This window comes from Coregonus clupeaformis, chromosome 9 (genome assembly GCF_020615455.1).
Source record: "Coregonus clupeaformis isolate EN_2021a chromosome 9, ASM2061545v1, whole genome shotgun sequence".
NCBI lineage: Eukaryota > Metazoa > Chordata > Actinopteri > Salmoniformes > Salmonidae > Coregonus > Coregonus clupeaformis.
The window spans coordinates 34,260,117-34,276,760 of NC_059200.1; the positions used below are offsets into that span (position 1 = coordinate 34,260,117).

Sequence of the window (16,644 nt, forward strand, 5' to 3'; positions counted from 1 at the left end):
GAAACCTGTTTCAGTCTTCCAGAGATTTGAGACTGGGAAGGAGGTTCACCTTACAGCTGGACAATGACCCTAAGCATACTGCTAAAGCAACACTCGAGTGGTTTAAGGGGAAACATTTCAATGTCTTGGAATGGCCTAGTCAAAGCCCAGACCTCAATCCAATTGAGAATCTGTGGTATGACTTCAACATTGCTGGACACCAGCGGAACCCATCCAACTTGAAGGAGCTGGAGCAGTTTTGCCTTGAAGAATGGGCAAAAATCACAGTGGCTAGATGTGCCAAGCTTATAGAGACATACCCCAAGAGACTTACAGCTGTAATTGCTGCAAAAGGGGGGGGGGGGGTTGTATTTTTTTTATATTCCAGGTTGTAAGGCAACAAAATAGGAAAAATGTCAAGGGGGGTGAATACTTTCGCAAGCCACTGTATACACTGGAGTTGCTTACCAAGACGACATTGAAAATCAATGCCAAGACTTGAAAATGGCTGTCTAGCAATGATTAACAACCAACTTGACAGAGCTTGAAGATTTTTATAAATAATAATGTGCAAAAATTTTAAAATCCAGGTGTGCAAAGCTCTTAGAGACCTACCCAGAAAAACTCACAGCTGTAATCGGGTGTGATTTGCAAAAATTTCTAAAATCATGTTTTCACTTTCATTATTGGATATTGTGTGTTGACAACGGTGAGAGAAAAAAATATTTAATAAATTTTGAGTTCAAGCTGTAACACAACAAAATGTGGAATAAGTCAAGTGTTATGAATACTTTCTGAAGGCACTGTACATTTATGCTACACACGCATCACAACTGCTGCTACCAGACTCTTATTTACTATTGCTAATACTGCACAATTCAAACACTTGCCCCCAATCCCACCTTCCCTGATACATGTGTAAATATTGGACTATAAATTGTGCCTTCCTGTATTATACTGATGCTAAAATGTCTATTCAATTCTACTAAGCTATATACTTTATGTTCGTATTCTTATCTTTTATTATTTCTTATTGTTGTTGCATTGTAGAGAAGGAACCTGCAAGTAAGCATTTTGTTGGACAGTGTATACCATGTGTATCCTGTACATACGAGACGGCTAATAAAACTTGAAACTTGATAGAAGACCCCCCTCACCACCACCACCTCTTTTCCCTAGTGACAGGAATATCTAGTGACACAGTGCTTGTGTCGTTCCACGCTCCACTAGCTGTGATTATGGGACACCCACTTAGCCCCCAGCCATCCCACATCCACTCATGCGTGGCCTGTACAGTCTATAGAACAAAACAGGATCTTATGGGCATTTTCAACCCCCACACACCCAGAGAAGGAACTTCCTGAGTGGAGGGAGATGGGGAGCGAGGAGAGACAAGGGAAGAGCCCTCATTTGGCTATAAGGAGAGGGTTTCTCTGTTATTGTAGCACAGGGAAGTTTAGACAATGGTATTAATGCGCAATGATATTAGAAAATTATTCAACAAGCTATGCCACCTGGGCACTGTACTTTACAGCATTGTGAGTGAAGTCACATCATTTCTGCCTCAATATTCTGTGTTATTTTTCATAGTCACACGTCTGTCTTAGTCATTAACCAGGTTTCCATCCAAACATTTCATGCTAATGAATAAAAAAAATCACGACAGGCCTGATGGGAACGGGAAATTATTGGTAAACTGTCCTTATGTTGACAAAACAAAATACGCAAGGGTGGATAATTATTTTGTCTTTGAAATGTATTATGCGACAATTGTGGTGGAAACGCCTTTATGTGCAAATATTGATATAATAACCATCATATCGAAGTATGTTACGTTGTAAGACTACCACCACGACTTGGAAAAGCATTGAGTTTATGGGTAGATGAAATAAGTTATGATGAACTTCAAATGGTGGTTAAGTGCACGATGATCATTAAAATTTCCAATAAATATCGAGGGTAGGCTATTATTTGAATGCTGGTGACATGATGATCGGTGCTTGGCTGCCAATTATCAAATAAAATTATCTTGCTCTTATTCATATCTCATCATATAACCTACCCTGTCCACTTCATCAGCAAACTCTTGTCTAGAGAGAAACATTTTTTGTGACAAAACCATCGGTAGAGTTGAAAATGCAATGGAAACACATTGAACTTTTATTCAGTACATGGGAATTAAGCGCAAAAGTCATTTTTATGTGCACTAGTCATCACCTTTTAACCACAACAAGTCAGTTTGATTGAACCACACCTCTGGTAGGAAAATGTGCATATTGTTTTTGAGCATATTTTAGAATAGTCACATTAAATCTGTCAACAATTGGATGGAAACCTAGCTATTGGGGCAAATCCTAATTTACACTTAAATTGAATTTTCACCTAATCTCCCATTGCCGTTAATGCATGTTAAAGTGAAAATTGTACTTGTGGAAGTGGTTATAGGCACTACATTGATGCTCTTCCCTCCCTCTAATCCTCCCTCCTCTGCAGTGGCCTGAGGGACAGAGTCAGTATTCTGGTGGATGGCTCGCTCATCATCGGCGGCGTGAAGCCCGAGGATGCTGGGAGATTCACCTGCAGCCCCAGCAACAGCCTGGGCCGGCCCCCGTCCGCCTCTGCCCAGCTCACAGTGCAATGTGAGTGTCTGGCCCTATCCTCTACAGTCAACCCATACCCCCTACCCCTTAGGTACTTGTGTTCATTAGAGCACACAGAGCTACTGGGTGTACACTACTGCAAGATCCATCCTAACGAACATACAGTTGAAGTCGGAAGTTTACATACACCTTAGCCAAATACATTTAAACTCAGTTTTTCACAATTCCTGACATTTAATCCTAGTAAAAATTCCCTGTTTTAGGTCAGTTAGGATCACCACTTTATTTTAAGAATGTGAAATGTCAGAATAATAGTAGAGATAATGATTTATTTCAGCTTTTATTTATTTCATCACATTCCCAGTGGGTCAGAAGTTTACATACACTCAATTAGTATTTGGTAGCATTTCCTTTAAATGGTTTAACTTGGGTCAAATGTTTCAGGTAGCCTTCCACAAGCTTCCCACAATACATTGGGTGAATTTTGGCCCATTCCTCCTGACAGAGCTGGTGTAACTGAGTCAGGTTTGTAGGCCTCCTTGCTCGCACATGCTTTTTCAGTTCTGCCCACACATTTTCTATAGGATTGAGGTCAGGGCGTTGTGATGGCCACTCCAATACCTTGACTTTGTTGTCCTTAATCCATTTTGCCACAACTTTGGAAGTATGCTTGGGGTCATTGTCCATTTGGAAGACCCATTTGCGACCAAGCTTTAACTTCGGGACTGATGTCTTGAGATGTTACTTCAATATGTCCACATAATTTTCCTTCCTCATGATGCCATCTATTTTGTGAAGTGCACCAGTCCCTCCTGCAGAAAAGCACCCCCACAGCATGATGCTGCCACCCCATGTTCTTCACGGTTGGGATGGTGTTGTTCGGCTTGGAAGCCCCCCCCCCTTTTCCTCCAAACATAACGATGGTCTTTATGGCCAAACAGTTCTATTTTTGTTTCATCAGACCAGAGGACATTTCTCCAAAAAGTATGATATTTCTCCCCATGTGCAGTTGCAAACCGTAGTCTGGCTTTTTTTATGGCGGTTTTCGAGCAGTGGCTTCTTCCTTGCTGAGCGGCCTTTCGGGTTATGTCGATATAGGACTCGTTTTACTGTGGATATAGATACTATTCTACCTGTTTCCTCCAGCATCTTCACAAGGTCCTTTGCAGTTCTGGGATTGATCTTTTCGCACCAAAGTACGTTCATCTCTAGGAGACAGAACGCGTCTCCTTCCTGAGCAGTATGACGGCTGCGTGGTCCCATGGTGTTTATACTTGCGTACTATTGTTTGTACAGATGAACGTGGTACCTTCAGGCATTTGGAAATTGCTCCCAAGGATGAACCAGACTTGTGGAGGTCTACAATTTTTTTCTGAGTTCTTGGCTGATTTCTTTTGATTTTCCCATGATGTCAAGCAAAGAGGCACTGAGTTTGAAGGTAGGCCTTGAAATATATCCACAGGTACACCTCCAATTGACTCAAATGATGTCAATTAGCCTATCAGAAGCTTCTAAAGCCATGACATCATTTGCTGGAATTTTCCAAGCTGTTTAAAGGCACAGTCAACTTAGTGTATGTAAACTTCTGACCCACTGGAATTGTGATACAGTGAATTATAAGTGAAATAATCTGTAAACAATTGTTGGAAAAATTACTTGTGTCATGCACAAAGTAGATGTCCTAACCGACTTGCCAAAACTATAATTTGTTAACAAGAAATATGTGGAGTGGTTGAAAAATGAGTTTTAATGACTCCAACCTAAGTGTATGTAAACTTCCGACTTCAACTGTACCTAATTCTACTCATCAGCCGCACAAAGGACATTGGCTGATCCTAGATCTGTACCTATAAGAGCAACTTGAACCTGCAGCTGTGCCGTAGAGTGGTCCCACTGCCACTGAGTACACACAGTCCTGCTGATGCTGTTCTCTACTTACTGAGTTATACTTTACCTAACCACCTTAATAGGCCACAACGAGAGCTTGAGACTATAAGATTATATCTGCATTCTTGTCCAAATTTTGTTATTGACATAGCCTTGTTCTGTTCAATGTTCTCTACCTACAGTGAGGGAAAAAAGTATTTGATCCCCTGCTGATTTTGTACGTTTTCCCACTGACAAAGACATGATCAGCCTATAATTTTAATGATAGGTTTATTTGAACAGTGAGAGACAGAATAACAACAACAAAATCCAGAAAAACTAATGTCAAAAATGTTATAAATTGATTTGCATTTTAATGAGGGAAATAAGTATTTGACCCCTCTGCAAAACATGACTTAGTACTTGGTGGCAAAACCCTTGTTGGCAATCACAGAGGTCAGACGTTTCTTGTAGTTGGCCACCAGGTTTGCACACATCTCAGGAGGGATTTTGTTCCACTCCTCTTTGCAGATCTTCTCCAAGTCATTAAGGTTTCGAGGCTGACGTTTGGCAACTCGAACCTTCAGCTCCCCTCCACAGATTTTCTATGGGATTAAGGTCTGGAGACTGGCTAGGCCACTCCAGGACCTCAATGTGCTTCTTCTTGAGCCACTCCTTTGTTGCCTTGGCCGTGTGTTTTGGGTCATTGTCATGCTGGAATACCCATCCACGACCCATTTTCAATGCCCTGGCTGAGGGAAGGAGGTTCTCACCCAAGATTTGACGGTACATGGCCCCAGCCATCGTCCCTTTGATGCGGTGAAGTTGTCCTGTCCCCTTAGCAGAAAAACACCCCCAAAGCATAATGTTTCCACCTCCATTTTTGACGGTGGGGATGGTGTTCTTGGGGTCATAGGCAGCATTCCTCCTCCTTCAAAAACGGCGAGTTGAGTTGATGCCAAAGAGCTCCATTTTGGTCTCATCTGAACACAACACTTTCACCCAGTTCTCCTCTGAATCATTCAGATGTTCATTGGCAAACTTCAGACGGCCCTGTATATGTGCTTTCTTGAGCAGGGGGACCTTGCGGGCGCTGCAGGATTTCAGTCCTTCACGGCGTAGTGGTTACCAATTGTTTTCTTGGTGACTATGGTCCCAGCCGCATAACCTGCCGGAGGTTCTAGGGTCCTCCCCCAGAATTTCTGTTGGCCATCTAAAACTAATTTCCTGCATTTTTACACAATCCAATATGCCGTCTCTATTTAGAACAAAAAGTAAGCAAAAATGCCCAGCGTCATCAAGCTCGGTAAGAGATCATTATTAAATATGTGATTAATAAGACTGAACTAGAGCAATTGTAATTCAATGATAAATATTGTGTTGCACCTTTAACCAATAGCCAAACAAATGAACAACTCTTGAAAAAATACAAAGATTTGATTGTCATTATTAAGACATCATCTATATCAAATTTCAGCCAGACCGACCAGCCAGCCCGAGCCGCCTTCACGTCAGACCCCCACCAGTCTAGTCAATAACTCAACTCTCTCCCAACACAATTTCCTTCCCAGTTCACACATTTCATTTTTTTCATTCCCAAGGGAAAGGTTTAGAAACACAAAACAAAAAACCCCACATACACCTAAAATATACATTAACACACAAAAGCAGCAAATCCTCCATATAATTAATATCATAGGACTAATAGTACTGTAGAGCTCTTTTTACTTGCACACAATATAGCTGGGTCGCCCCGTCCTGTCCCTAGGGGTCCACCACCCTGCAGCGCTCGAACCCAACAACATTGGTTTCGGGTGTGTTAGGCTAAAGCCAGAGTGACAACCCACAGGACGGCAGACCCCCAGGGCCAGGACTGAACAGCCCAGCAGCTAGGGATTGCCTAAATAGGTATCTCCCCTGATGTGGGCATGTTTTCAATACAGACTCCTTTATTCGTACTGTATTCCATATAAGGCATCCAGACCTTATGAAAGTTGCCCAGTATACCCTTAATCTTGTAATAAATCAAATCTAGTGATACATAACTTGACATTGTGGGAGGATAACCAACCTTCCAATTAATAGCAGTGCATTTCTTACCCACTGTAAATGATTGGTTACACAGTTTCTTCAAATAACAGTCTCCGGTCTTTTTCCAACATTTCCAAGCAAAAACAGGGAGAAGGGAGAATATGTAGACATGCTGAGATAAAATAACATACTCTTTGCCAGAATTCAGCCAGCCTTCACAAGACCATAACATATGCAAATATGTCCGCTTTTGTGTTTTACACCTCCAGCAGAGGAATTACATTTCTGAGTGCATGTAATTCCTTAAACTGCAGTAATTTATGTCTGAGATTATATGAACATGACTGGGCATTCAAACATATCTGTATCCATTCATCAATAACTTCTACCAGGTCTTGCTCACATTTTAGTTTGACATGTTTTGTGTCATCGGGAAAAGCCTCTATCAACCCTTGTTACAGTTTGGAAATCAACTTTGGAGGTTTATCAGACTGCTTTAAAATAGCATCTGGCTTGTCCAGTGTTTGCTGCACAGAGAGAATAAAGTGTTGTATCTGCAAAAAATACACTTCACCTCCGTCACAGACTGGTCTTTCCTGGCTGCCTGACCCTGCTGAGACCCCTGTCACCATCTGATCCTCCTAAAATGATGCATGACAAAGAATTACCTTGGTGTACATTTATACATTATATTATCCAAGAATAGAATCAATGGTTCAATAATTGAAATTACCATTATTCCCAGATCCCAGACTGTAGCTTTAAGCTTAAGCTGCTGTCCTGTAGCTACAGTAGGTATACCCATCAATTCAAGATGGAACTTTGTATCATTCACTGATATTGTTAATATAGGCCTACTGCAAAATTCACCTGAGCTCCATAGACTGGTCTTCCCTGGCTGTCTGACCCTGCTGGGACCCCTGTCACGATCTGATCCTGCTAAGACATGATGAGCATGGTGTTGTGTACTGTCTGCACTAGAGGGCTGCATTCCCATGGGATGCCTGCGGGACCTACGTGTCCCGACAGAGATCAGTGCGGCGCGGTCAGCATTTTTCCTGCTGCGGGCGGTAGCGGGCGGTCAGATAGACGACTTTGGGATAACAATATTTTTGTTGTCCCATAGATTATTTGGAAACGGTCCTCTTTCTGCTTTGTATGAGTTAGCCTACATGTTGTATTAAAAGCACATATTTTTGGCATTATTCACACACTCAGAATTTGCTGCTTCAACTTCAGTAGCCTATCTCTCCTAGTTGGGCGTGAGAGTTCAAGTGCGCCTAGTATGTGTGGTCTCATTGAAATAGAGTAGGCTGCCTACATGGGATACAGTGTCTAAATAAATATTGATAATGAATGAAGTGGAGGGCGCTCAACCAACGTGAGTCAAAGTGCAATCAAGAAATGTAATCATAATTGAAAAGGAAAAGGCACAATGCGCACATAGGTTAGGCTATTATGGTGAGCGAGCATTGCGAGTAAATATTGAAAGGGAAAGATTACCCATTTATTTGTCTCTGCCTGCAAATCGTCCTCCTAAAAGGTAGGCTATATATTATAGGCCTATGCAAAACGTCATTCTTGCTGCTTCCAGTTCAGTAGCCATACCTGCGAGATCAGGTGTGCGTGTGGTCTCAATTAAATAGAGTAGGCTGTAGCCTATGCATGGTCTGAGAAGCACGGGGCAGTTATCTTTCCAAGGAAATGTACTTCCTAAATAGGCCTGTGATTAGTCTATAGTTTACTACATTGCCTAGAAATAGGCAAAAATATTGATCACCCATATATCTCAGTCTGAAAATCTTCCCACTCCTAAAAGGTAGGCTAAAAAAACAGCTCAAGAGAAAGTGCAAGTCTCTCTAATTCTGCTCTCTTCAAACTACATCTAGCATATTGGCTGATATAGCCCAGATGTACAATATAAGGACCATGTGAGAATCTCTGGTAATTGAACCTATTTCGTAAGTTATTTTTGCACATTTAATATTGCCTATAGGGCACAAAATTGCTGTGACCATGCCTGGCAAGTGAGCTGCGTCACATACGCCTAAAATAACATTGCGTGACTGCTGTTGTGGTTGGGACCAGTTCTTGCGGTAGAGCGGGTGGGAGTCTGACAGAAAGCTAGCGGGTGCAGGCGGGAGCGGGATGAAGAAATCGCTCCTGCGCAGACTTCTAATGTGCACCATGACAGTGAAGCCTGTAACGTTAAAGCTGTTTATTACTGTGTCAGTGTGAAAAGTAAGGAATTAGCTAGGGAATCTGACAAATCAATAACATTACATTGTCACACTGACTAATAAAACTCACATTGCACTGAAAAAACGTCAGAATATCAATCTTCAATCGTTTGGCGATGGTTTCATCGTTTGATTCAGGTCTAGCTAGTGTGATTGAGGCAAAAATAATAGCTAACGTTAGACAACTTTTGGCCAGCTCTCTGTCGAATGGTACATCAACTGGCAAAAGCTAGCTAAGTTAATTTACTTCTGAAACGGGTCAAAACAAAGGCTACAAAACATTTCCGTACAACTAGAAGCCAGAACTGACCTGGCTGTGGTAGCTACTAGCTAACATAGCTTATTCATTCACCTTAGTCGAGAGCGGATGAAACATTAGCTAACGTTAGATGTCAGTTACAATACAAGCTCAGCACTGCAAATAAACACTAGTTTTGTTTTTTTCTGTTAAGTTAAATAGCAGTTACCTTGCCAGCTACATCAGTCAACTAAAGAGTAGCCAGTTTCTGCTCTGCTTGCTTTTATAACTCGATGAAAGAGCGCAACACATACTGAACTAATGCTCAACTCTCCCGTGCTGGTCCAGCCAGCCTTCCAGAAGCTTTGCCTTCACATAGTCTGTCAGCCTGCTCTGTGGTGTCCGCTCAGTCCTAAATCCAGCCGGCTGTACACTCCAAACAGCCTACCAGACCGCTCAGAGGCGTCCACATGTCCCTAAAGCACACCGTTGCCGCTTTTTGTATGACTTTGCAATGATACAACTGAAGGGGACAAAATTACAAAATCCAGAATGTGCGGGGGACATGACCTTCCCCGTCCCCAGTGAAAGTTGCGCCGCTGGCTGACACCATTCAAACCAATAAGGGTTTAGAACTTTAAATCCAATTATCTCAGAATCATCTTTTTGCAGATAGAACCTTATTGTCCCAAGCTCTCGAGAAGGCAAAGACCATTTTCCATCTTACTGTATGTACATTTGATGGATGCTAAAGCCTTTTGAATCTGATTACAGGAAATATGGCACTATATCTGGCCATGGTATAGAGTAAGTTAAATAGAAAACACTCTCTCTCTATCCACTGCACTGTGTAATTGATTGGAGGTTACATTGGACACCAAGCCAATTCCAGAACCCACAAGCTCGGCCAAGCGGGCATATTAGCCCCAACCCTGATCCCATCCAACCACTACACACACTCTGTGTCTCTTAACCCCAACACACACACACCATTGCCGGGAGCCCTGCGGGTTAGAATTGAAATGGTGACCTTGAAGTCCCTCTTCTTCCTGGTCACTCGAGTCACTTTCACATTCAGCAATGTTCTCCTAGCATGAAATGCTCTCTTTAGTTTTCGGTCACACTGGCTTTGATTAATTGATATTATGCGCAGCCCACCTTTCATTCATGAGTTGTGACTTTCAAGTACGCCAGACTAGTCATTCCCCTGAGGTAAATCAGCTGTATTGTATTCCAAATGAATGGAGGTGAGGATGAGTGTTGAGCACCAGTAATATCCATCCACCGGCGAGAAATGTGGTCCCGAGTCGGCGGGTAGTGATGATTCGTCTGGGTAGCCAAGGCAACAGACATTTTGCATTCCCCCACTCTCTCCTCCTCTACGGCTCCAAATTGGATATTTATTTTCTCATGCGCCTGAGGAGGGGCAGGCAGCACCAGTCAGGAGGGAGGGAGTGAGCATTACATCATCGCTTTCAGAGACCAGACACTTTTTTGACACAGGCTGCAGAGAGAGAGGGAGCTTTTTTTCTCTCAAGTAGCGACCAATTTCCCAAAGCAAGTCATTGCCTGAGCCAGGATGCAGAGACGGAGAGAGAGCTGTTCTATTTTTAGAATTTTTATGATATACTTGTCTTCTGCCACTGAGGTCTTTGACAGCTAGCGGACTGCTGAGCGATTGTTGACAGTTAGGGCTGCGTAGTAGGTGTATAGTGTGATAACTATCTCCGGTTTTTGGGGGCGTGGTGATGTACAATAGCTAGTGAAAGTCTACACACCCTTTTCACAGGTTTCACATTTTACTGCCTTAAAATTACATCTAAAAAGGGATTAAATAAAAAATGTTCCTACCAATCTACAAAACCTAATCCACATTTTAAAAGTGAAAGAACAATTATAGAATACATTTTTAATTAATAAACAATAATATTTTGAAATAGATGTATTGATTGCATATGTCTTCACACCCCCAGAGTTAATGTTTGGTGGAAACACCTTTGGCAGCCATTACAGCTATGAATCATTTTTAACAAGATTCTACCAACTTTGCATAACGCTTTGGGCTACATACAGTGGGGGAAAAAAGTATTTAGTCAGCCACCAATTGTGCATGTTCTCCCACTTAAAAAGATGAGAGAGGCCTGTAATTTTCATCATAGGTACACGTCAACTATGAAAGACAAAATGAGAAAAAAAAATCCAGAAAATCACATTGTAGGATTTTTTATGAATTTATTTGCAAATTATGGTGGAAAATAAGTATTTGGTCAATAACAAAAGTTTCTCAATACTTTGTTATATACCCTTTGTTGGCAATGACACAGGTCAAACGTTTTCTGTAAGTCTTCACAAGGTTTTCACACCCTGTTGCTGGTATTTTGGCCCATTCCTCCATGCAGATCTCCTCTAGAGCAGTGATGTTTTGGGGCTGTCGCTGGGCAACACAGACTTTCAACTCCCTCCAAAGATTTTCTATGGGGTTGAGATCTGGAGACTGGCTAGGCCACTCCAGGACCTTGAAATGCTTCTTACGAAGCCACTCCTTCGTTGCCCAGGCGGTGTGTTTGGGATCATTGTCATGCTGAAAGACCCAGCCACGTTTCATCTTCAATGCCCTTGCTAAAGGAAGGAGGTTTTCACTCAAAATCTCACGATACATGGCCCCATTCATTCTTTCCTTTACACGGATCAGTCGTCCTGGTCCCTTTGCAGAAAAACAGCCCCAAAGCATGATGTTTCCACCCCCATGCTTCACAGTAGGTATGGTGTTCTTTGGATGCAACTCAGCATTCTTTGTCCTCCAAACACGACGAGTTGAGTTTTTACCAAAAAGTTATATTTTGGTTTCATCTGACCATATGACATTCTCCCAATCCTTTTCTGGATCATCCAAATGCACTCTAGCAAACTTCAGACAGGCCTGGACATGTACTGGCTTAAGCAGGGGGACACGTCTGGCACTGCAGGATTTGAGTCCCTGGCGGCGTAGTGTGTTACTGATGGTAGGCTTTGTTACTTTGGTCCCAGCTCTCTGCAGGTCATTCACTAGGTCCCCCCCGTGTGGTTCTGGGATTTTTGCTCACCGTTCTTGTGATCATTTTGACCCCACAGGGTGAGATCTTGCGTGGAGCCCCAGATCGAGGGAGATTATCAGTGGTCTTGTATGTCTTCCATTTCCTAATAATTGCTCCCACAGTTGATTTCTTCAAACCAAGCTGCTTACCTATTGCAGATTCAGTCTTCCCAGCCTGGTGCAGGTCTACAATTTTGTTTCTGGTGTCCTTTGACAGCTCTTTGATCTTGGCCATAGTGGAGTTTGGAGTGTGACTGTTTGAGGTTGTGGACAGGTGTCTTTTATACTGATAACAAGTTCAAACAGGTGCCATTAATACAGGTAACGAGTAGAGGACAGAGGAGCCTCTTAAAGAAGAAGTTACAGGTCTGTGAGAGCCAGAAATCTTGCTTGTTTGTAGGTGACCAAATACTTATTTTCCACCATAATTTGTCTGTCATAGTTGACGTGTACCTATGATGAAAATTACAGGCCTCTCATCTTTTTAAGTGGGAGAACTTGTACAATTGGTGGCTGACTAAATACTTTTTTCCCCCACTGTATATCCATTGTTTTTGTCAAAATTCCTCAAGCTCAATAAACTTGGTTGGGAGTCATAGATAGACAGTAATATTCATACCTTGTTTCAGATTTTCAAGCACATTTAATTCAGGACTGAGACTGGACCATTCAGGAACACTTAAAACCTCTTGGAAAGCCACTTTGGCATTAACATGTATGTAATTGTCCTGCAGAAGAAAAAAACTATATCCCAGAGTTAGGTTTTCAGAAGACTGAAGACTTTCATATTTATTTTTATCCTAACAAACTCCCCACTCCCTGCCGATGACAAGCATACCATAACATGATGCTGCCACCACAATACTTGAAAATACAAAGGGATCAACAACATTGCATTCACGTTACTGGCCTGCATGACAAAATTAAAAGAAGGAAGCCATTCTGTTTGCAGCAAGGCCGTTAAGTAATACTGCAAGACAACACGTCAAAGACATTAAGATATACTGCATAGGCACTGCATTGTCTGAGATACCCGGACACTCTTTCTCTCTTCATCTCTCTTCCTCTTCTCTCTCCATATTTATTTCTGTCTATTTCTATCCTCTTATAATCTTCTACCTTTCTGAAGCCACATTGTCAACTCCATCTCTTTCTCTCTCTCTCTCTCCTTCCATCGCTCCTGTTCTCACTCTTCTCCCTCTCCCATCTCTGTGCCCTCTCTGGGTTGGTTGGGCTGGGTTGGTTGGGCTGCAGGCTACCATGCTTCCATACCTGCCCCAAGAGAGCAGCCACACACACTCAAACCCTTATACGCCACCACACACAGAATTAGATTGTCGTGACCGTGACCGGCTGTTTCGGTGCTGTGTGTGTGTGTGACAGGCGCTGCAAAAGGGAGAGCAAAAGAAAGAGGAGGGGTAGAGGTGACATCATTCTCTGTGGAAACCCTTTCCTCTGCAGTGACGTCAGCTGCAGACGGTAGGCGGGCCAGGCAGCGTGGGCGATAGCGGCCCCACTAGTCCTCTGATGGCACTGCAGCACTACACCAAGATTACAGGCAGAGAGAGAGAGAGAGAGAGAGAGATCCTCTCCCTAAGACAGTACAACTGTTCCTACTTGATCCCCTCCTCTTCTTCCCTTTCACTGGTGAATTATTTATAATAATCAGCTCTGGTACATGTGGTATAGCGAGACAAGACATGAAAAGAAAGACGTGTGGATATGTGCATGTTAGAGAAAGTGTGTATGCGAGCTGTAGCAAGACTGGCACTACCCCACCTCCTCGCTCCCCTTCTATAAATAGACTGTGGCACTTTGCCAAAGATTAAGATGTTGAGAGGGATTTCTTTCAAAGCTGCACCGTTAGTTAGCCAATAGTTTTCTCTTGCAGCCATATTCACCTGCCATGACTACTGAGCCATACCAACATGTTTCAAGCAGACCACCATAGTCCCCGTGCCCAAGGACACTAAGATAACCTGCCTAAATGACTACTGACCCGTAGCACTGACGTCTGTAGCCATGAAGTGCTTTGAAAGGCTGGTCATGGCTCACATCAACATCATTATCCCAGACACCCTAGACCCACTCCAATTTGCATACCGCCCCAACAGATCCACAGATGATGCAATCTCTATTGCACTCCACACTGCCCTTTCCCACCTGTACAAGAGGAACACCTATGTGAGAATGCTATTCATTGACTACAGCTCAGCATTCAACACCATAGTGCCCTCAAAGCTCATCACTAAGCTAAGGATCCTGGGACTAAACACCTCCCTCTGCAACTGGATCCTGAACTTCCTGACGGGCCGCCCACAGGTGGTAAGGGTAGGTAACAACACATCTGCCACACTGATCCTCAACACGGGGGCCCCTCAGGGGTGCGTGCTCAGTCCCCTCCTGTACTCCCTGTTCACCCATGACTGCATGGCCAGGCACGATTCCAACACCATCATTAAGTTTGCCGACGACACTACAGTGGTAGGCCTGATCACCGACAACGATGAGACAGCCTATAGGAAGGAGGTCAGAGACCTGGCCGTGTGGTGCCAGGATAACAACCTCTCCCTCAACGTGACCAAGACAAAGGAGATGATTGTGGACTACAGGAAAAAAAATCACCAACAAACTATTATGGTCCAAACACACCAAGACAGTTGTGAAGAGGGCATGACAAAGCCTATTCCCCCTCAGGAGACTGAAAAGATTTTGGCATGGGTCCTCAGATCCTCAAAAAATTATACAGCTGCACCATCGAGAGCATCCTGACTGGTTGCATCACCGCCTGGTATGGTAACTGCTCGGCCTCCGACCCCAAGGCACTACAGAGGGTAGTGCGTACGGCCCAGTACATCACTGGGGCCAAGCTTCCTGCCATCCAGGACCTCTATACTAGGCGGTGTCAGAGGAAGGCCCTCAAAATTGTCAAAGACTCCAGCCACCCTAGTCATAGACTGTTCTCTCTGCTACCACACGGCAAGCAGTACCGGAGTGCCAAGTCTAGGTCCAAAAGACTTCTCAACAGCTTCTACCCCCAAGCCATAAGACTCCTGAACAGCTAATCATGGCTACCCGAACTAGTTGCACTGCCCCCCCACCCCCACCCCATCTTTTTACGCTGCTGCTACTCTGTTAATTATTTATGCATAGTCACTTTAACTCTACCCACATGTACATATTACCTCAACTACCTCAACTAGCCAGTGCCCCCGCACATTGAATCTGCACCGGTACCCCCCTGTATATATAGCCTCCCTACTGTTATTTTATTTTACTTCTGCTCTTTTTTTCTCAACACTTTTTTGTTGTTGTTTTATTTTGGTTAAGGGCTGTAAGTAAGCATTTCACTGTAATGTCTACACCTGTTGTATTCAGCGCATGTGGCCAATAAAATTTGATTTGATTTGATGACAAAGTCTGAATCTGTCTTTAGGCCAGGGATATTATCCACATCAGATCTGACACACTCTGAGACATGTCTGGTTAAAAGGTTAGACACCGCAGAGGGAATTAATGGGGAATGCAGACAAGTTCGTTGGTGGCAAATCTGTCATCTCTGCCACATAGTGACACTAAACAAGATAACATGGACACTCACAGAATACACTACTGAGCCAAACCAAGTTGGACTGAGCTGACCTGCTTACACATCCACCAATTTGTGAAAATATGGAGCAAAAAATATCCAATCCAGAACAGTTTGCTTCGGGTTGGCAAGAGAGAGTGCAAACACCTCTTTGAAACAACCTACGTTGACCTTATTTCGCTAAGCAGCCCTACTATTCTCCTGCTTCCGGGCTTGTTCAAAGTTAAAGGCTAGGGCATTGACTTTAATGCCAACACCTCTTTCCTCTTGTCTATCCGTGCTGCCAGATAAAGTTATATCAGCCGTGACTCCAGAAAGACTCTTTCTGAATACAGGACAGCCTGCTCTATACTAATTTTAATCCACACAATACCATTCTATATATTTGGCTAGGATTCTCCTTCCTTAGAAAATGAATTGACATACTCAAAACGTATTTCCCTGTTCACTAGTCAGTGTTTACCCATCCACTCCAAACACACACACAACCTCAACAGCTACTGCTCTCAGACCAGCTGCTACCGAAGCACAGTTTATCATGTAACGACAGCCCGTGCTCATAAAACCTGTTATTTCCCCTGGCTCCTGCTGCAGTACTGATCCGACAATCACTAGCAATGTTACTCCACCATAAAGATAATGTTTTACTATGATATTTATCTCGTGGCCTGGACGGTCTAGCTAGCGGTTAGTGCATCTGCCTACACCATTGTACAAAATGTTTTCCATGATAAACTGACCAGGTGAATCCAGGTGAAAGCTATGATCCCTTATTGATGTCACCTGTTAAATCGTCTACAATCCGTGTAGATGAAGGGGAGGAGACAGGTTAAAGAAGGATTTTTAAGCCTTGAGACAATTGACACATGGATTGTATGTGTGCCATTCAGAGGGTGAATGGGCAAGACAAAATATTGAAGTGCCTTTGAACGGGGTATGGTAGTAGGTGCCAGGCGTACCGGTTTAAGTGTGTCAAGAACTGCAACGCTGCTGGGTTTTCCACACTCAACAGTTTCCTATGTGTGTCA

General features: G+C 43.2%; 1 protein-coding gene across 1 annotated transcript in view; it reads left to right on the forward strand.

Moving 5' to 3' along the window:
* The window catches only part of LOC121573938 (protein turtle homolog B-like), a 195,656-nt gene that overhangs the window by 128,386 nt on the left and 50,626 nt on the right, over positions 1 to 16,644 (forward strand). The window contains exon 7 of the mRNA XM_041886349.2: positions 2,473 to 2,618. Coding sequence (XP_041742283.2) covers positions 2,473 to 2,618 — 146 coding nt within the window. The remainder of the gene's footprint in view (positions 1 to 2,472; positions 2,619 to 16,644) is intronic.